Source organism: Neophocaena asiaeorientalis, unplaced genomic scaffold (genome assembly GCF_003031525.2).
Source record: "Neophocaena asiaeorientalis asiaeorientalis breed wild unplaced genomic scaffold, Neophocaena_asiaeorientalis_V1.1 scaffold220, whole genome shotgun sequence".
Classification (NCBI taxonomy): Eukaryota; Metazoa; Chordata; class Mammalia; order Artiodactyla; family Phocoenidae; genus Neophocaena; species Neophocaena asiaeorientalis.
This window is the reverse complement of record NW_020174042.1, coordinates 8,466,874-8,489,384: the sequence shown is the minus strand read 5'-3', so window position 1 is coordinate 8,489,384 and position 22,511 is coordinate 8,466,874. Positions and strand designations below refer to the sequence as shown.

The 22,511-nt window shown below is 40.5% G+C and overlaps 1 protein-coding gene across 4 annotated transcripts in view; it reads right to left on the bottom strand.

The window, feature by feature from the left end:
- Window positions 1–8,837: 8,837 nt before the first annotated feature.
- ERCC6L2 (ERCC excision repair 6 like 2) overlaps window positions 8,838–22,511 on the bottom strand; it is a 139,020-nt gene continuing 125,346 nt past the window's right edge. For 3 of the 4 annotated variants that reach the window (XM_024753828.1, XM_024753829.1, XM_024753830.1), the window contains 2 exons: window positions 16,293–16,474; window positions 8,838–9,954 (listed from right to left, as the gene is read on the bottom strand). In XM_024753828.1, the coding sequence (XP_024609596.1) occupies window positions 8,991–9,954; window positions 16,293–16,474 (1,146 nt within the window). In that variant the 3' untranslated portion in view covers window positions 8,838–8,990. The remainder of the gene's footprint in view (window positions 9,955–16,292; window positions 16,475–22,511) is intronic. The other variant, XM_024753831.1, reaches the window with a different exon arrangement.

Sequence of the window (22,511 nt, the reverse complement as noted above, 5' to 3'; positions counted from 1 at the left end):
TTGCTTTTTTTTTTATAAATTTATTTACTTATTTATTTTTTGCTGTGTTGGGTCTTTGTTTCTGTGCGAGGGCTTTCTCTAGTTGTGGCAAGCGGGGGCCACTCTTCATTGCATTGCGCAGGCCTCTCACTGTCATGGGCTCTCTTGTTGTGGAGCACGGGCTCCAGACGCGCAGGCTCAGTAGTTGTGGCTCACGGGCTTAGTTGCTCCACGGCATGTGGGATCTTCCCAAACCAGGGCTCGAACCCGTGTCCCCTGCATTGGCAGGCAGATTCTCAACCACTGCACCACCAGCGAAGCCCCTCCTTTTTCAATTCTAATTGTATTGATTTGAGTCTTCTACCTCTTTTTCTTGATGAGTGTGGCTAATGGTTTACCATTTTTTTAATCTTCTCAAAGAACCAGCTTTTAGTTTTATTGATCTTTGTTATTGTTTCCTTCATTTCTTTTTCATTTATTCCTGATCTGATCTTTATGATTTCTTTCCTTCTGCTAACTTTGGGTTTTTTTGTTCTTCTTTCTGTAATTGCTTTAGGTGTAAGGTTAGGTTGTTTATTTGAGATTTTTCTTGTTTTTTGAGGTAGGATTGTATTGCTATAAACTTCCCTCTTAGAACTGCTTTTGCTGCATTCCACAGGTTTTGGGTCGTCGTGTTTTCATTGTCATTTGTTTCTAGGTATTTTTTGACTTCCTCTTTGATTTCTTCAGTAATCTCCTGGTTATTTAGTAGTGTATTACATAATAGTTCAAGTATTACATAATTGTTCAGTTCACAGAAATAAAAAGCAGGGATTCACTGGAGCAAATGGTAATCAGATGGTTCCTGTTTACCATCTCGGGTGTCTGCCCATCTTACCTAGGTCATAGAAAGGCCAGTGGGGAGGAATCACCCCTAAGTCCTAGACAGGAAATGGGGGCTAGGGACTCTCGTGGTGCCAATGTGGGTCCTGGAAAGGGAGCAGGTGCTGTGGGTCATTCCGTCCCTGATAGGAAGGTCAGGGCTTTCTGCAGTGGTGGAGAAACTGACTGGGGGCCGCATGGGGAGTGGGTGAGGACTGCCTGACTCCAAATTGCCTCTGCTGCTCATAAGCTGTGTGATCCTCTGTGCCTCAGTTTCTTCCTTCATAATAATAGATAACAATACTTAATAATACCTATCCGGAAGGGTTGTTGGACAGTCAAATGACAATATCCACTTGAAGTGTTTAACAAATGACATAGTAAGCGCTCAATAAATGTGAGCCAAAGTCCTCAGAACATTTATTCCCCAGCCCAAGCACCCTTAGCCTGCTGAACAGAGGAAATATGCGGTTTACCACCACTGGGGTCCCCTTGTGCTTCAACAGGCTCTTGGAAGCAGTGTGAAAAATGGATTAGGGAGGGAGGAGGAGCGAGACTAGGAATCCAGGGAGAAGTCTGCAGGCATCCAGATGGGAGGTGGAGGGGCGGGACCTCGGGTCCTTGGCAGTTTGAGTCGTTATTTTGGAGAAATAATCTCTGGGACTTGATAACAGGCAGGGAAAAGGCCCTTGGCCAAGCACCAGGCTTGGATGGTGGGAGGAAGATGGAACGTAGGGAGGGCAGGTGCAGGGACGATCTTGGGGCGGGGGTGGGGGGGGGGTGCGACACGTGCGGTTTGGGACAAGCAGCGGGCCCAGAGGAGGCAGGGAGTGCAGGGATGGAGTTAGGGCAGGAGGTGGAGTATTTTTGCACGTTGGGGGCCTGCTTCCTGAAGCAGCTGGCTCTGGTCTAGGTGCTGTGCAAGTAGCTGCTAGGCCCGATTTCCTCCCCGACCTTCGCCTTCGCAGCTGTCGGGTGTGCCGGACGAGCTGCCCAGGGGCACTCGCAGGTACCGAGCTTGGGACCCGCCAGGAGGAGTTCCATCTAGCCGCTGGCTTCCTTCCTCCCTCCCTCCGCACCTCACCGTCCTCAGTCAGAGCTCCTATTCCGCCCACCCCCCTGGCGTCTCCGCCCTCCTGCTTCGCTTGACCTCAGTTAGACGCGCTGGGGATCAAGCTGAGGCTGATTTTTCAGCCGGCCTCCAGCCAGACTGCAGAAACCGTCGCCCTTCACACCCGGTGGCCGCGCGCCCTCCGCGGCCAGGGCGGGACGGGTGCGGGCGCCGGGGAGGGGCCCCTCTCGGCTGGATCCCCCAGCCCCGGCGCGGCCGGCAGAGGGTCTCGCCTTTCACAGCCTGCAGAGTGCTGACCCCGCCGGCCCGAGCGGTGTCTGCGTGCTGGGCGATCTCAGGCTGCGCGCAGCTGTGGCGTGTGCGCGCTGGGGGAATTCACGCCGCCGCCAGCCCACATCCCTCGCCCCTCTCTGTCCCCGGCGGGGTCGCAAGCTCCCGCCTGGTCCCCCAGACCAGGGCTGGGGATTATCAAGCGCTCCCTGCACCCGAAGCTCGAGGGTAAGCAGGACCCCACAAAGGGCCGACCCTCCGCCTTCCTTGCCTCACTTTTCGCGGTGGACGAGACCCCGGGGCGCGGTGGACGAGACCCCGGGGCGCGGTGGAGATCGGCCACCCATCGTTTCCTGCGCACAGAGGGGCTCGGGGACTTTCCTGAGGCTTGCGGCTAGTGGAAGATCACGCGACCTCGAGGCGCAAGTCCCTGCAGTTTGTTTTCATGTTTTCCATCAATACAGCCAGAGCGTAATTTAATTAGCTTTCCTTCTTTTTTTCCCCCCAAAGGAGAAGATAAACCTGATTCGGAGAAACAGATTGCCTCCCCTGCTTGGGGGCGGTGAATCCCTTCTCCCGTTTTGTGGCACTGCAGCGGGGGTTTCCAGCGACGATCCTCAGCGGCGGCGGGTGGCCTTCTGGAAACTCGCTGAGGAAAATTCACATGAGCTTTACTTGAAGCAATTTCTACATACACTGTCTAATACCTGCCTGCCGGGCGAGATGGGAAGGCGGAGCCGCGAGTAAGGTGGATTCCCCGACAGCGCTCCTGGGAAAGGGAGTGCAGTCAGGGGAAAAGCGGGGGCGAGGGGTAGAGCAGAGTGCGCGCTCGCGCTTGGGTCCGCGGTCCTACCCCGCACCGCAAGCCGCAGCGCGGCTCCAAGTGCCCGACACCATCCCACAGAGTAACAGGCGAGGGAGGAAAAGCCAATCAGCCTCCCCTTGCCCAGAGACGGAAATCTGCGAGGTGCTGCCAGTCCCCTGACACTCAGGACTTGCAGTCATTGACACCCGAGCTCTCAGTCTCCCCCTCCGCCCTTTTCCCCTCCGCCCCTCTTACATATTTTGGAGGTTAGGTTAGTCGTCAGAGCATTTTTATGTTTGGCAGTCCAAAGCTCCAGCTTCCCTACTAGGCCCACGTTCCTGCTCATTTAGGGTTTTAAAGGCCAAGGGAGGAAGTGATGTTCTGGCCTTCCCATTCTTTCACGAGGTCTGGCCACCAACCCATCTCTAAATCATGCTTCACTCAGAGAGCACCCGTCATTTGTGCCTGGGTTCCTTGGTGGCTCTTGTTCTCTTACCCACATACCTTCCTAGGGGACACTCCAATCTTCCTGAGACCTGGCCGTCCTCCCCAACATCCCCCAGGACACTGCTGTGCTCTAGGGTGTCTCTTAGGACTATAGGAGCTGTTATGCCTTGCAGGGCAATGTGGCAGCTCTGGGCCATTTCAGGTGGTGAATGGCACCTCTGCAAGGGCCCCACTAACTGGATGGTTTTCCCTTTTCATGGGAGGTCAGTGAATTGCTGCCTCTTGGGTTGACTTGCCCGGTGATAGGGCCTCTGCAGTGTCCCAAATATGACATTCAGAGCTCCTTTGCTGATGGCATTTCCCAATATGTGAAGCCGGAGGGTGAGGTATCTACTAAATAGGGAAATTGGGGAGTTAAGAGGTCTGAGATGCAGGTTTGATGTAGTGTTTGAGGAAAGTGGGGAAAGCTGATTGAGGAGGGGAAGCTATTAGGTTGCTGGGCAGGGTATTAGGGGCTCCACTGATAACTGGTGAGCAGGATACTTGGGGGCAGGGAGGGGTGGGTAAGGACTGACCTGGAAAAAACCTGGGGTTTTGCCAGGCAGTGCTGAAGGGAGGCCACTCAGGGCAGTCACTGGGTCAGGAAGGCGGTGAGTACTGGCTGAGACAGTGAGACAGAGTTGACTGTTGGAAGCATAGTGAGGATGCTGGCAGATGGGCAGGGCAGGCAGACTCTGATCATGTAAAATCAGAAGTTCCCATGACCACATGTTGACATTTATGTTTTGAAAAATTAAGATATTTTGTTGTTTTTATCAATACTTTTATAATGGCTTTAGGAAAGAAGAAAATATATGTGAATTAGCTATTTAAGGCTTCTTTTGAAGTCCATCTTTCAGTCCAGAGGCATGCCTCACTTTACAAAAAATAAAGAAAAACCCAAAGTTAAAAGATATGGGGAGGGGGACAACAACTCATATTTGACAAGAGGACTCACTGGAGTTTCCTTAGAGATGTATAGGAAATTCCAAGATTTCCTATACATCCAAGATGCACACTTTCCCCCTTGCTTAAATATATAAACAATATAAATTGAGTTTCAGTTATTTCTTTCAATGAGAGGAAGGGGCCCCAAAAAGACATCTGTAGAAAGAGGCATTCTTTTTTTTTTTTTTTTTGCGGTACGCGGGCCTCTCACTCTTGTGGCCTCTCCCATTGCGGAGCACAGGCTCCGGACGCGCAAGCTCAGCGGCCATGGCTCACGGGCCCAGCTGCTCCGCGGCATGTGGGATCCTCCCGGACCGGGGCACGAACCTGTGTTCCCTGCATCAGCAGGCAGACTCTCAACCACTGCGCCACCAGGGAAGCCCTAAAGAGGTCTTCTTGATTTTTAACTATGAGAGAAAGCAGTACAAAACCAAGAATGTCCATTGGGCATTATCCATGTCAGTGACATACGGGCATCATGCTCATAGAAATAAGATTGGTCTTAAATTTGGAAATTTAGGGTATAAATATTACCACAAAAATTGTTAAACTACAGTAAAAATAAATAAAGTACTTTTGGTAAAGTTTAATCAGAGAAACAATTCTGTGTGTGGGTATTTTTATGGAAACATAACCACCACTTTGGGGCCTAGAAAAAATACAGGATGGCTCCAGTGTGAGTTCAGTTGAATGCCCACTGGCTTCACGTGGGTTGGGGGGCTCACTGGAGAGGTCAGGTGAGTCCTGTCCAGCAACAAAGTCTCAGACAAAACAACATATCAGAATTATTGTGAAACTTTAAAAATAAAAATGGGTATCTATGCTGAATTCTAGACCTTCTGAACTAGAATCTTCTGGGGAGGGACCTGGGCACCCGTGTGTGGAAAAGCCTCTGCAGGTAGTTCTGACTTGCCACTTCAGGGCTGGGGACCACACAGACTTAGACTTCTGAAGGGAAGGTCAGTCTGAGTCTCTCCCCCTAGGGGCAGAGAGTAAACACCCAAGTGGCTGTTTTCATACTTAATACTCTGCAAGATCCTGTGAGGCAACGGTGTTCTTTCCACCTGCCACAAACACCACATGGAGCCAGCACTAGGGGAGGTGTGGAGACAGGGCAGTGCGTGGGGCTGTCACCCAGGGCAAATGCAGTGTCACCAGTGCCAAGACCTGTTCCTCAGCTTGCGAACCTTCCCTTTAAGGCCCTCCAGAAGCGCTGGGTGGAGGATGCTTTGCAAAAGAAGGTGCTGACAGAACTGGGAAACAAGACCACATCAGTGATGATTAAACGAGAATTAGGTGAGAAGCCTAAAAAGTGCTCTGCACTCTGGGCTCTTTGAAGGCAGATGCATCTTATAGGATCTTATAGGTTCACTGACATCTTTGGTGGGTTCTAGACCCACTGTTAACTGGGTTTATGACATAGTGACCGTGGAGCTCTATTGCCTCATATGTGAAAAATGACCTTTGAGGCCGACAGTGAACCCATTCTTTTCGATTTTATAGACTAGTAAATGTCAAAACTTGGGAACTGACATATGATTATCAATTTTTGTATCAAGTAAGGACAATGAAATAGGCGAAAAATTATGATATGCTATCATTTCATAAAAGATGACTATTTTATATCATGAAGGAAGGATAACTTCAGAATCCTAAAACTGCACATTCAACTTTAAAAACAACCCTATACTGTCCTTGGCTTTCTCATTTTCTATGGATGAAAAGTTTATCACCAACTCATCTCTGCAAACTAAGGCTCTTTCACCTTGAACACTTAGGGGCAGCCGCACCGCTTGCAGATAATGTTAATTTACTCAAAGAAGTGGTTTCAGGGCTTGAAGGTAACTCTGAAGAGTTCAAGTGCAACGGTCTCACAGAATCTTGCCTCAGTTTCCAATATTGATAATTATGTTTTGAGTGCCAGCAGCCAGAAACTCTATTGTTGCTTTGAAGAGAAGTAAAAAATACAGATTGTGGCAAATAGATTCATGGAATCTTGAAGTTGGAAGATTTTTTAGCAATGATCTCATCCCTGTCGTTTTCAAACTAATGCTCCATGGAGCCACAGTGGTGCTGCTTGAATCAACAGACCTCCATTTTAATTGTTATAAATAATTGAGCCTCTAATTATGGTAGAGTTCATTTGCTTAAAAAAATGAACACTAATGATCCAGTCCATCTCAAATTTAAAGGGGAAACTGATGCTGAACGAAGCCCTGGGATTTGCCTGTGGTCACCTTGTTAGTTGGGAGAACTTGGTGGCGTGACACTAGTGGAGTGGGGAAGGAAGGATTCTTATGACAGTGTCTGTTCTCACATTCATCAATAGTTGAACCAAATCTTCCCACTGCTCCACTGCAAGGAAGGTCAACCCTTACAGTTACCCTTCTGGAACGTTCCGACTGGCTCCTTTCTATACTGAACCTCATACTCTGCTTGGCAAACCATTCCTACATGATAATTATGACAAACATTTCACTGACATCTGTTGGAAACTAATTTTTAAACTCCAGATCTGTACTTCTGCTCCCATTTTGACCAGCACTGAGAAAAATCTAAAATTAAATAGCATTTAATTACATTTGAAGAGTATAGGGCTAATATTTGTATGAACATCATTTTATGTTTCTAAGGTCATGTGTATGTAAAAAAATTAAAAGGTACTTTATTTTATGAAAGATACACTTTGATTAAAATGACTGAACCCTACTGTCTGATGAAGATGCATCTACTTTCTTTCTGAGCTCCTCGTACAGCTGACCCCACAGCAGTCCAACAACATTTATATGTCAAGTCTATCACACACTGCACAGCACATTCATTTTGTAGCAAGATCCTGGTGGTGAAATGTAGCATCTAATAAGTCTGGACACAATTCAGCTGCGAGCAGCCAAAAGTAAAAAAAAAAAAAAAAAAAAAAAAAAAAAAAAAAAAAAAAAAAAAAAAAAAAAAAAAAAAAAAAAAAAAAAAAAAAAAAAAAAAAAAAAAAAAAAAAAAACTAAGTCTATATAACCTAAAACAGAGAATTTTTTGAACTGTGGTTCCCAGTCATTAGTGGGTCATGAAATCAACTTAGTGGGTTATGAAAGCATTAAAAAACATACATACACAAGAGCCAAAAGTGCAATAGAAGAGAATATACCAAAATATGTTGCATGACTTAAGGGTAAATATTATTTCATAAACATTTTATTTCATTCATATATATGTATTAACACATGTACTGGGTCATGAAATAATATATATTTCACAGCTCTCAACACTGCCCTAGAGAAAAACATACTTGGCCATTCAGTCCCTTAAGAAAAGATTTTCTTTCTTTTTTCCCCATTTCTGAGCAACGGCTCCACACTGCAATGGCTGGGTACTCCAAAGGCCCCCTCCCCTCAATACAGTAACAATTCACAGTGATCTCTGAGCACCACCATTTCCTGGTTCACTGCTATTTTCTGGACATTTCCTCCCATCATACCCTGCCGGTTCAACTGAGGGAAAGTTGCCACAGTGTATCTGCGTGTGGGTCAGTAGAAGCCTCAGGTCCTGCTACCATGTGCCAGGCATGATGCCAGGGGCTTTACAGACCCGACTCTTTATACATATGGTTTCCTTTGTTTTACTGGTAGCAGTGCCTCACCTGTACATCTCGAGCTCCTAGCACAGCACCCATAGGGGCTGAGTGAATGTTTCCAAATAAGTGAATTCAACAACAAGCACATTCCATTGGTTATAAACTATATAAGTTAAGTTCAACAAAATATAAGAGTTTTAAATAAAATCAAATGTTTTCTCATTGATTCATACTTAAAAAAGTGCAAAAGTACTATACAAAGCTTTATATAGTTGTACAAAAAGTTGACACATTGGTGTTCTGTGGCTAATGATAATAATTGTATTACCTCAGCATCATATATCATAAAGTTATACAACTTACCCCTTTGATTTTGAGCAGTTTATAAGCTTACTATTTTAATATACATCATGTATTCAGTACTAGTTATTACTTTTGTATAAATAATTTCTCAATAGTAGTACATGATACTGAGGGAAAATAAAACAGTTAATAATTTTCCAAATGGTGGTAAGAAAGAAACTCATTAGTATACATTTGATTTGGGGGCTGAGTATAATTTGGGCTATGACTTAATGGAATCTAGGAGAGTGAAACAAACCTTTTTTAAACTGGAAGGACGCTCATGTGGATCAAGTTCAAGCCCTTCATCTTTCATATTAGGAAATGGCTGCACACCAGCCAAAATGACTTATCTAAGGCCACATAATTATACACTAAGAGAGATACCCCAGGTCTCCTGATAACAAATCCAGAATATTTTCCATTTCATACAAGAGGTTTATACTATAATACAATCATATTTTTTTAAAAGATCAAATCAGCTATCAAGGAAAACCAACACATGATAACATTTTAGACTTAAAAAGAAAGCCCTAGAGCAAGAGTTTATTAAAAATATATGTTGACAACTGTGTAACATAATTAGTATGGAATACAGTATTGTAAACATTGATGGCAGAAGTTCACTGGTTGCGGTAATTTATTTGTGTGTTTATGTATTACTCTTGGGTATTAGTTGTGCTTTCATCTGTATCACTGGAGTTAAATTTTTTCCACAAAAATTTCTCATTTGATTTCCAAAGAGGAGCTTCAAGATCCTCTTTCCTTTTGGAGGATGCAGCAGAAGGCACTTTTTCACACAGAGTCTCTATTACTGCCAAGTCGGTGAGTTTACTAAGACTCTCGTCATTCTGTTCATTCAAGATGTCCCAGAAATCTTTTGGTCTCTGTTTTGCTTTCTCCATGGGCCCTGAAAGAACGTTCTTTGGCAGTCGTGTGGGACTGTTCCCGTGACTTTTAAAGAGGTCATCAAGAATAGAGGTGTCACCAAGTAAGCTTACCACAGAAGTGTTTTCTAACACTGGATTTTCTATCTTTTTGTTTTCCACTTTGAAAAAGGGTCCATTTCTTGAAGCACCCAATCCTGTGAGATCCTGTCGGTTTTTCATGGTATTTTCCAACTCATACGCTCCAGACTTACTGTTCAGGAAACAGGATGCTACAGTATCTTTGGATGCTTGGCTGTTTTTCCCACTGTTCATCTCTTGGGTAGAGCTTACAGGTAATTTCTTAGTTTCCACATCATTAGAAAGCACCTCTTCTCTATGGAAACTGTGATTTTGAAACTTAGTCGATTTTTCTTTATATATTTTTGGGCTGCAAATTTGAGAAAATTTTTTGGTACAATTTTTAAATGACGAAGTTACAGAATCTGACACCCTTTCTTTTATAAGAGACTCTCTTTTTTCAGACAGATTCCTGACTCTCTCTCCTTCCTCATGGGCAGATTTAATGAATTCTGAAGGGGAATCCACAAAAAATTCTTTTACCTCTGGATAGTGAGAAGCGTAGAAGTCTCTTAGCATTTTCTGTCGTTCTTCTGATGTGGCATTAGTTATATGTTTAGCAAATTCCTTTACAGAAGACAACTTAAAATAAGAAGCCATTTCTTCAAATTGTTTTCTGAAGATTTAATGAACAAAACCAGTGGTTATTTTTATTACATTTTATTTTTAAAGAGCTTGTCTTCAGTGTTATGCTTTGTAGCAACAAAGCAATGTAATAGTATTCCTTTAGCATATATTAGCTTAATTCCATAATGAACATGCATTTTGCACTTAGGAGAATGTGATCTCTTTCCTTACACTACTGGAAAAAATATTCTAGCTCATGAAATTACCAGCTTTTTAAGTTCTTCTGACTTATACTATCAGGTATTTCCTGGGAATTGTGTGATCCCAGCATGCTGCTACTCCAGTCAGCCAATTTATGACTTACATGAGAATCATAATTTATATAATCTGTATTTGGAAATCTATATTGCATTCAAGATCCATGAAATAAAACTGTCAAAGAAGGGTCTTAATAAATAGAAAAGAGAAAATGCTGAAAAATTAAGACAGGAATTTTTTTCATCTATCTCCTCTTTTCTCCTTCCACAAGTATCGATACAATATAGAAATTTCACACAACTTTTTGATGAGCCTAAAGGAAAGTTCTAAACTGATGAACCTAGATTCTTTTTCAGTATTGATCTGACTTCAGTATAGATAGCTACACTATAGTCAGATGCTATTTGAAGAAATGTGTTTCAGTCTTAGTATAAGATATTAATAAAAGCTGTTATATGCATATGTGAGGAAATGAGCCTTCCGAAACCCTGCTAAGATGGAAGTGGAAAGGTTGTTTAGGACCCCTGGGCACTAGACTCTGCTCCTTTCCCTAGGTGAGGGTTCTATGGACTGAACTGTATCCTCCCCCCAAATTCATAAGTTGAAGCCCTAAACCCCAGTGTGACTGTATTTGGAGATGGGGCCTTTAGGAGGTAATTAAGGTTAAAAGAGGTCATAAAAAGTCACCAGAGAGCTCTCCCTCTGCCATGAAAGGACACAGTGAGAAGGTGGCCATCTGCACACCAGGGAGAGAGCTCTCACCAGGAACCAAATCAGCTGGCACCCTGATCTTGGACTTCCCAGGCTCCAGTACTGTGAGAAGTAAATTTCTGTCTTTTAAGCCGCAGTCTGTGGTATTCTGTTACAGCAGCCCGAGCAGACTAAGACGGGCTCAGAGGGTATTGGTTTGCTGATGCTGAGTTTAGGCCGTGAGTCAGGAGAGCCCAATGCTTATAAATGTTCTTTTAAACAAAAGCCATAGATGGTGCTGCAGCATATGACTAAAGGTCCCCAGATTGTAGCATTATATCTATTTTTATATAATATTTCCTTACAACATTCATGTATCCACTCAACAAATATTTATAGAGCCCTCTTATTTGCTAGGCACTGTAAAAGAAACTATACAACAGTGAACAAACCCCAGTTCCCTGTTTTCAAGGAGTTTATAGTCTAGTTGGGGGAGACAGATACTTGAAAATCAAACCAGAAGGGAGTGATAAACCCCAGGATGGAGGTAAATACGGCACCCTGTTGGCATCCACAGAAGGGGTACCTAAGCCAGTGATTGGTAGTGGGCAAGGTGGCAGGGAAGGCTTCTCTGCTGTCACCACAAGCCAGTCAGGTAAAGGTGAGCCAGGAAGCCTTCTAGGGAGACAGGGAACGTGCATGGGCCCAGTTGCAAGACGACTTGGTGCACACAGGGGCAGGAGAATCAGTCAAGAAAAAGGCTGAAAATCATGAGGGATCCGTATGCCGATTTCAGAAGTTTGAATTTTATCCTGTATACAACAGAGAATCCTGGGGATAAAAAATGATTGTTTTAAATGTATGTAACCAGGAGCTTTATTTAAAGCCACTGTTATTTTTGCCACTCAGACCAGGTTATATAAAGTTTGTGTTTCCTTTGATTTTAGTGGCAATCCATGCTGCAAATCCATGACTTTCTTTTGTGGCTTCAGATGAGTACCCCGGCTTCTAGTCCTCCCCACACTGGTCCTGTTACGTGTTCCAAATCCAGGTACTATCTATGCCTGATCAACAGCCACTCTCATTGCCAACAGAATAGTTAATAACACAAAAACAAGGTTCCAAATTTCTGTCCTGGATATGGCCAATGTTCTTGGCTGGAAAGCAACAAGTATGTTCTTAAAAGGTTCCAGTTTTAACTTCACATGAAGTAATGAAGTGTCATTATTTTGTTTATTAATCATCTCTGAATCATTTTCATGGCCTTTCTCATAAATACTTGTGCTGTGAAGATTAAGTTATTGGCAGGGTTACAGGCTGATGTCTTTTATTCATCCAAGACTTGGTAGTGTTTCAGCAGTTGCCAAAGTACTTTCACCTTTGCTGTGCTGACCTCACCCATGACCCTGAAAATCTGTCACCTCTGGGAGGAGAGGTGCTTCAGACCTTATTCTACCTGAGTAGTATGTAAGTAAACTGGGCTGTGTGGTTGCCCTTTACAGGATGAGCTATGATTACAATTCATTTTATTTTTGCCTTCTAAACTTGCTTTTGTAATTCTTGGTCTTTCTAAACACTCAACGAATTGCAAGGTACAACCAGGGGATACAAGCTAGCCACCACTTTGTGAAGAAAATTTTGTAGACACTCATAATCCATTTAGAGAAAGGGGCAGTGGTGGGGCAAAGGAAGTCAAAGTTAGGCATCTTTCAGTCTTTCAGCAAGTGCATCAAGAGTATTTATGTATCACGGAAAAAATTCAATTTTTCTCCTTTTTTCTCGAGGAACTGAAGGAGAAGGGATGGAACACAGCTAAAACCATGTTCTTTCTGTCTAAGCTTTCTGAAGTGAAGGTAGGACTGAAACTTCATTCAGATAATCCATGGGGCTACAGCATAGTACAAATTCTTGATTCACATAAAGTTAGGATGGTTAGCAGGAAAGAGGTGCTAGCAGTTTGGACACCGATCCCTAGTTCAGATGTTGGCATTCTAATATTAGACACGCTTCACCTTTTTATTTAGCATGAGGCATTTATCCCTAGGATAAGTAGAGGAAAAAAAAAGAGGCAAAAACTAATCACTGTTAATACTTTTATTTTTATATACAGTGCTAAAGGGGATAAGACACTTGTGCTTAAAGACTGGTAAAATGTATATGGTTGGTCTCCTAGCAAAAATAATTGCCCAAAGAAAATTACTCGCAATTTACCCAAAATCATTGTTGTAAATCTGTTTGTGAGGAGTTGTGTTGCTATAGCAGTGTGGGGTGTTCACCTTTGTGGGCAACGGTGGGCACCTGAGAGGCATGCTCCAATCTGCCACACCAGCACCCGAGGAGCTAAGGGACAGGTTGCCTGGGAGTTGCCAAAACCCGAGGGAAGCATCTGGAACACGCAGAGCAACCACCATTTTCCTATTGTCCGTAGAAGTCATCAGGACCAAGTGGACCACGCCTCCTCTCCCTGCTTACCTCAGTCACTACTTCTCAGTTACACATAACCACTGGCTTCTCATGCCCCTGCTAGTGTCTACATCCCTGATCTAATCCAATCCCCCATCCTTCCAGACCATTCCTCGGTGCCCCTGGAACCAGGCTATGATCTACTAACTCTCCTGTGTCTTCTGCCCAAGGGGCCCTCTGTCTCCTCCTGATACTGCCTCCCCACTGCAGCCCTCACAAGCCAAGATCTTATACCTCACATCCTTAAGCCTCAGGGTTCATGCTTCCCATTGCTGCTTCCAGATTGTTTTTTCTTAAAAACCCCTTCCCCTCTTTAAGGTTTATGCTATCCAGCTTAACCATTCTCACCCCCACCCCACCTTGTTAACTGACTTCCTAGTTGCTTCCTGATAGTGACTGAACACTCAAGATCCTGGATTAATGTTGTTTCCTTTCCCATCTCCTGCCATCATTCTTGATAACATCAGTATCCATGTGGATGTCCCACCCAACTCCTGGCCCACCAGTTTCTTGACCTCACCTCCACAGACTCGATTCCATGTTAGGCCCCATTCCCAAAGTCATATACCACTAATGTCATTACCATTAACTGCACAACCTCCAAACCCCTGAATTCAGTCATATGCTCCAGTTCAACTGCTCAATTATCCCAATGACAGCAATGCTGGAATATACCCTTCATCTCATCAAGTCCTCCAATTTGCTGACTCTTCTGCTTTCTCACTAACATCAGCCTCCCCCTTTCCAGCTTATGTTCAATTTTATAATCGCTTCTTTGCAAACATCCTTTAGCTTCCTTGCTTCTCTCTCCTTCTCCTGGTAAAACTCAGCTGTTTCCCTATTCTGTGTCTGCAACTGAACAACTGAAGCTTGCTGAATGAAGTCTGCACAACTGCACAGATGGTTTTACTGGAATTACTCTCAGATAGGAACTTAACGTCACCCAGGAAGTCTAGCCCCACTAAGCTTGCTTTCCCACTTTATGACTTCCACTAATGACTTCTTTCATAATTTCTCTCTCCCCAAATCTCTTTCCCTCTGTACTGATGACTTTAATTCTCAATTAATTGAGGAACTATCACTGTATCTGTGCCCTTCTTTATCTCTTTCTCTTAATACTTCTCAAAGACTAGATCTTCCACCTGTGGTCTGGATCCCACCCTCTCCTGCCTCCAGGACTTCACTTTTTCTGTTATCACCTCTCTGGCATGATCTCGTTTTTTCCTATTAGTCTTTTTCCTCAACACACAAACAGGTTCTATCATCTTCCCAACTTAAAAACAAACTACACTTCATCCCACAATGCCCTCCAGTTACTGCTAGTTTCCACATCCAAACTTAAGGAGCAGTCCCAGGGGCTTGCCCTTTCACTGCTTGCCCACCTCACCCTGGCATCTGCCTACTTCTAGTGCTCATGGAAAGGTGACCAAAGAGTTCTTTAGCTCCAGGGGCTTTCCCACTTCTTCGGATTCTGGTTCTCAGCAGCAGTCAATAAAGTTAAGTGTTCCCTCCTTTTCGAAACTCTCACTTGTCTTGGACTTTAGGACCTTGCACTGGGGCCTCCTACACAGTAGGCCACAGTCACTCTCCAGGCTCAGTACTGGGGCTTCTCCTCTCCTCTCCGTGTTCTGTTCCTAAGCTGTTCACACAGTCTATGGCTATAAAAACTATCTGTAATCTATTTATAATCTCTATGCTGATAATTTCCAAATTTAGACCTCCAGTCTCCAAATCCCAGAGTAGCATATCCACTGCCCATGTGACATTTCCCTATATCCTCAAATTTAATATGATCAAAAGAGAACTCTTGATTTTTTTTTTTTACTCCAAACTTGTGTCTCTCCTAGTTTTCCCCATTCAGTGATTCCAGTCTGCTGCTTAAGGCAGAAAATTGGGAGTAATCCTGTCTTCTCCCCTTCCCAAAAAAACAGTTCAACATCAAACTGAATTTATCCATTCGGCTCTGTCTCCATGGCAACTACTCTATTGCAAACCACCACCACCTAGTTCCTTATGGTTTCCCCTAGTCCACTCTGCCCTCTTCCACGCAGAAGCTGGAAAAATCTTTTAGAAACATACATCAGATCATGTCATGCTTCAACAGCTTTCTACTGCAGTTGGAACAAAATCCAAATTCTTTTCTATAATCTACAAGGCTTGGCATGCTCCAGCCCCATCTATGTCTCTCCCTTCATATCATGCCATTCTCTGCTTGATTTATTATGCACTAAGTACACCAGTCTTCTCTCAAAACCTCCTCCCTCTTCAGAAAGTTCTTACTTTGGTTCTCTGCTTCATTACCCTTCAGGTCTTAACTTAAATGTCACTTGTATAGAGAGGTCTTCCCTGACTACCTAGTAGAAAGGGAGTTATATCCCTCCCGATCCCATTACTCTCTATAAAGGAGGTCTGTCTACTTTTTTCCTATAACACATCATTTTATAACTATTTATTTGTAAGTTTTTTTACTTTTGAAAATTTTATGGTTTTATGTCAACCCCCATCCCACTGTACTGTAAGCTCTATGTCTATGTCTCTTTTTTTACACTGTATATTTAGCACCTAGCACAGTGCCTGAGTGCATATTAGATGCTCAATAAATACTCAATGAGTGAATGAATGTAATGCACTTAAGTATTTCACTTATATAAAATAATTTCATTTTTTATCAATTTGGGGATTAGCCTTCTTAAAACATTTGGGAATTTTTTTCTTTTTTTGGCCGTGCTGTGTAGCTTGTGGGATCTTAGTTCCCCAACCAGGGACTGAACCCAGGCCACCACAGCAAAAGCGCTCTAACCACTGGACCACCAGGGAATTCCAGGATTTATTTTTTAAAGTGTACAAATTCACATTTCTCTGAAATATTCAGATGCCACATATAGTTAAAATTCAAATAATTTGTGTATTTTACTAGGTAGTTATATTTCTTTTGAGAATCATCCATAAAGTCCAATGTTGTTATAGATGACATACCTGCGGATCCCTTTTGGTGTTTCTCCAATTATGAAGGTGGTCTGGCCTGTTCGGTAGACATTTTTCTTCTTCTGGCTTACAGGGTGTGAAATGTAAAGGGGAAAGGAAATGCTGCCTTCACTTGGTTGTTGGCATTCCTTTGTATGTGTCGATGTATCTCCCTTCATTTTTTCCTTATATGTCTGAAAAAAGGATGAAAGCAAAAATTCTGAAAAAACAGTCATTTCTGGTCAAATAAGGAGACTGTCTTACTTTTTCCCAGTATTCTTTACAATCTAGTATATCATATTCTCCAAGTAATATCATTGTCAGATCTTGTTAGACCTTTAAAAAGATATTACTTGTAGCAGTAATGCGATGTTTCTCTTTTCATTGTTTAAGATATATGCTAAAGATATACCTTTCTTAAAGTTACAATAAAAGTAATGGTAATATGATGTTTCTACTGTCAAGACTATGGGTATACTGATACACATGCTGGCATCCACTCTCCTAAACAAGGATAAAAATTAATGATTATATAAATAATGGCATAAAAATGGGATGTTTAAAAAAATTAATTCAGCAATTTCTCTCAATATTATTAAGCAGACTTTCAGTTATTTAATCTTATATAAGCAAACTTTTAAGAAATAACAACCTTTATATAATAATGCAATACACTAGTTTTGTAAATCCTACTTCAATCTCCAGTGGGTTGCAAGGATTACTTAGTGATTGTTAAGATGTTAACTAGAGGTGGTTGAAATTACAGATAGAATCACATTTATTTTACAGACTAAGGGTGTCTTGCATAATACAAATTGTTAAAAATAGTGACTCAAGAAAAAAATAATTTTAAACTGTATGGTTCCATTTTCCCTGACAAAATGGTAAGGTGAGTATGTGGAAAGTCCCCGTCTTATTCCAAAAACAGAAATATTGGATGCAATTTGACAACAACAACAAAATTATATTTGAGCTCAAAAGTAAGAAAGGAAAATCTCTAGATGCCAAAGCCAAGTAACATAGTGGTAGGTGGGAGCTGAAGCTCAGCAGTCCCAGGAATAGGGTCCTAAATTCTAGTCTGCAGGATTCCATGTGTAGAGGGGAAATGGAAAGGATTTAACTCTCTGAATTAAAAAACAAACAAACAAAATAAAAACACAGCAGGAATTAAATGGATATCCAGTTTTCAAATTAAAGCTAGGAAAGCCCAAACTGGGGGCACAGGATAGAAACAGGCTCCCTTGTTACTCTAGATAGAATCACTGGTGAAAACATGGAATGCCCAGCCTGTGCCATTTGTGGAATCTGATTTTGTAGCACTTGCATTGTATGGAAAAATCTAAGCTAAAAACCAACATAAAAAACTGGCCCAGAACCAGTGAAAACCATAGATCTCAATGAGGGGTGAATACAAAAATATAACGTAGGAACACTTTTTAAATCTAGAGAATGCTGTGATTCCAATGTGGGGGGCGGGGGGGAAGCGTTCAGTTAAAAATTATAAAGAACACACAAAGCCCACTGCCATGAAAGTGGACAGATACAACAAATGTGAGAATCCATATCTGAGGAATTATAGATAACAAAGCAATCTGAAAGAGACTTTAACTCATTAGCATATCCAGAAAGATAAAGGAAGAACTGGGTATTGTAAAATACCAGATCTGAGAAAGAACCAAATACAAATTCTAGAAAAGAAATATAGGTTTGAAAAAAAATAGACATAGAAACAAACTTAAAATATGGGTTAAGCAGCAGGCTACACAGCCTTACAATGACAGTTGATAAATTGGTAGAGTAAAATTACTCAGAATGCTAGGGAGAGAGAGAGAGAGAGAGAAAGGAGGAAAGGGGGGAAGAAAGGAAGAAAGGAAGGAGGAAAGGAGGAAAAAAAGGAAGGCAGGAAGGAAAGAAGGAAGAAAGAAAGAAAGAAAGAAAGAAAGAAAAAGAAAGAAAGGAAAGAAATAAGGAAAGAAAGAAAGAAAGAATGGAAGGAAGACAGACAAGAAAGAAAGACAAGAAAGAAAAATTAAGCGACAGAAGACATGGCAGAAAACATACCAAAATTTCTAAAATATTAGAAGGAGATAACAGAAAATGGAAGAGATAATGTCAAAGTAGTAATGGCAGAGAATTGAAGAAGGCATGAATCCTCAAACTAAAAAAGGAGAATCTCTAGTGTGAAAAATAAAAATAAATCTGTACCTTGTTATATCACAGATAAAGAGAATATCTTAAAAACTACCAGAGAAAAATAAGTTATCCCACAAAGAAATAATAAAACTAAAGGCAGACTTCTCATTACCACTACCACCATCACCACCACCAAGAGAAGATAATGAGAGTATCTTCAACATGCTGGGAGGGAAAAACCGTCAACCTAGAATTCTAAACCCAGTTAAACTATCACTTAAGAAATTTGCGGGCATACAAATACTACAAAACACAGATTAGTAATTGTCAATGAGACAGTGATTTTTTCTTTTATAGGAGTTCAATGGGATTCAAGTGGCACATATCACTGAATGTTGGTAGGGAACGGCTTTCATTCCACAAATATTTACTAAGCACCTATTACGTTCCTGCCACCGTGCTATGCAGTTGAGAAGAAAAATATTTACATATATAAAGAGGCCCCTACTCTTAAGGGGCTTAAAAAAGCTGAGCCCCATCTCCCTCCCATTTTTAGTTTTTTCTGTTTTTAAAATAAATCATTTATCTCTTTAATTTATATTCAAGTTCATTTCATTGAAATAAACTGAACAAAAGACATAATTATATGTTCTTTAATAGCAAACCACTTCTAATGAAAAGAAATTGACTTCTTCAAAATCTAGTGTGACTCACGTGGACAAACACAAAATGCCAGGTTGCCATTTTGAACCAGGGCTTTGCTTCAGTCAGTAGTGCTGAAAGTACTTTCCTCAAAGACATCATTTCTTAAAGCTTAAAACATTATTAATAAAGAGAGGAAAATGCTGATCTTTAAAGATAAATTTGAAAGAGATTTGATGCATTTATTTCACATCACAAGAAAACAAGATGAATGTTAAAAGTTCCTAATAAAATAGCTCATAATCTCTGATGATTCCCAAGAAATAATTATCCATTATTATAAGGAGGGATGGGAACGTTTACATGGGGATAAAGGGAGTAAACTGAAAGAGAAGGAATGGGGCCAACCAAGAACACTCCCTCCTCATATACTGCAATTTCTGAAGCCATGGAGAAAGCAGGCCAGGTCATGGAAATTTTCAATTATTTACATGATTACTCTGGGTCTTTCTGACCCTGGCAGCATTACAAAGCTCATATTTCGAACAGATACATTTTTTCTCAAGTTGGTTTTACAAATTCTTCAGGAAAATCCAACTTTTCTATTCATAGCTATCAGACAGGTGGATCTTTAATTTATGCCACATATTATACACTTAAAAACCTGATTATTTTAGATAATAATAAAAAGAGAAAAGCATTTTTTCTCTCACACTGGCTCAATATCCCATCTTTTACTTAAAAAAAATCTAGGTTCAGTTTTCCATTTTAGTAGGGTAGTTTAACACTTACTGAAACAAGGCTGTGAAACAAAATTTTGTTTACTAATTATTTTAATAAACATTTTGATGCCCTTCTTATAAAAGCTGGTTTCACTATTTATAGTAAAATAGTATCTTTTACAATAGCTGATATAAGGAAAATAGTGACAGTGCAGTTGCAATTGAAGGGACGGTTATAATTTATTATAAAGCAAAGTACAATGCCTGTGGCCAAGATGAAAAGATTCCAGACCATGTGAAATTGGACGCAACCTCTTTCACTACCGCTTACGTCAAACATGGGAAGTCATATGACACTGAGGCAACACTATGAAGTAGCAATAGTAATGAAGGGTCAAGTAATGAAAAATTCAGTAAAAATGAGCTGGACTAGGAAATTAAAAGATAACATTATCGCTCCTTAATATTATGGTAGAGGGTGAGATTGCTTGCTCAAGAAAGCAAAATAAACCCACTCTTCTTTCCACCAGAGAACAGAATGGCCAACAACTGGAACACTATGTCTGTATCTGATAGGAAATTTTGAGATCATAACATGAGGAAAGCAGAAAGCCCAGTTTCTGTAAAAGCCCCTAATTGCTCCTAACTTTTTCCTAGAAACTTTCTTCTAAATTATCCAAGATTTGCTTTGAGAAATTACTTCTATACTCTGTGATTCTGATGAAGGTTTCCTTCCTCTTAAGATTTATGGTTATAATGATAAGGAGGGAATTATGAAGACAAGAACTTTGTGCAGTATTTGTATAGTATAAATATGACTGCTAGTAAGTATTTTAGAAAGTTTGACACTGTTAGAGTTTAATTTATAACTTAGCAATTGCTATGTTCATGATTATCTTCATAAATTATTGGATATTGTTAGGTATTTCTACTATGGTATATTTATGAAAGTAATCAAGTTCAACTTATGGTATCTTTATTAAAAATAAAGTGTAAAGAGTATAGTAATTATTTCTAAATAACATAAACATACAGTTAAAAGATCCATTTGATGATGAGATTAATTGAATGGAAATGTGAGGTTACTTAAGAAGCTGAATTTATCAGAGGATATTGAAATAATAATCCTAATTTATGAGTGGTAATATGTCTTCCTCATTTGCACGTATATGTACTATGTGGGGCAGCCAGCTGAATGTTGAAAAAGTAGAGGAAAACCCTCCCCCTTCAGAGTTAAACAGGTCTAAAAAGGTAAAAGGTCGGCCACGGCTAATTATGTTAAGTCCTAATCTGATTTATATAATTAAACATTTAAAACGTAACATGTTATTGTCAGAAAAGTAAACATTTGTCATTAAAAATAAAATTCGGAATATAAAAAATTATTTAATTCAACAAAAACATTAAATATGTATTATTTCTATAAGTGGTAATTGTTTTAATATATTTTGGCCAAAACAGTCTCCTCACCTATCCACAATCAAATGTTTAATGTGGAAATGGCTCACTTCAAAGACTTCATAAATAACTGCTTTTTTAAAAATTGAAGTATAGTTCATTTACAATATTATATTAGTTTTAGGTATACAACATAGTAATTCAATATTTTAATAGATTATACTCCATTATTCTTAAATTATTACATTATTATAAAACAAAGGCTGTATTTCCGTGTGCTGCATAGTAGTATATGATGAACATCTGTTTTGACTTAATTTTGATAAAGTTATAAAATCATTATTCATTTTTCTAATGTCTCTATGAAATATATTTAAAAATACATCATAAAATTACTATTTAAACGTGTATAAAGTATACAGTCTGTAAAATAAAAGCTGTAATTTTAAGTTGTAAAAGATATACATTAGGATTACAATAAATAAGAGGGCACTTTTGTAGGGAAAAATTTCTTCTTTTAGAGTAGCCAAAATGAATTTACACTAGACCTAGTCAACTGTACATAATCCTGTACAACTTATTTCTTACTGTAAACTTTTAGGTTTATATTGGTTCTAGAAGGAAAGTTTATTTTTAGATCAATAGTATGAGACATTCAAATGACCTTTGATAATAAATACTTTCTTTTTCCTTTGGACCCAAAGTGTACTGTCTGTATTTCAAGGCATTAGACCTAAGCCAAATAGCAATATTAATAGCAATAGCCAATTAAAATATTGAACCAGTAGTTATTTTTTAAAAGATATAACTGAAAAAAGATAAGGTATATATAGATTTTCAATATGAAAGAGTAAGAAAAAATAAAACTGACTCTTAAAAAGTTTGCAGATAACAATCTTTGATGTCAGTGTACTGAGAAAAGGAAAAAAAGGAATATTCCCCCTACCTCACAGCCATATGATTACATTAGCATTTTTCTTTTTTCTCTGCTACATATGAAATTTATCTTTATATAATAGAAAACTTCATTGGAATAGTGCACAGAATGTTTAAGGAAAAATACCCTCTTTCTTTGAAGTAAAAAATTTTGGAGGCAAATTACTAAAGAACTATAGAGGGCGCCTAGGTAGGAACAGCAAGGAAATGAGAAAAGTTGATAGGAATCAGTTTTTCCCATACACACCCACCTGTGGGCAACAAATGGGGCAGGAAATATTACAATCCAGGAGACGGAGTTTCAAAAACAACCATGAACAGCCTCTAGTTCCCATTTTGGCAGGAGAAACACTATCGTAATCTCCACCATCTTTCTAAATCTCTTTGGGGCTAATTACTG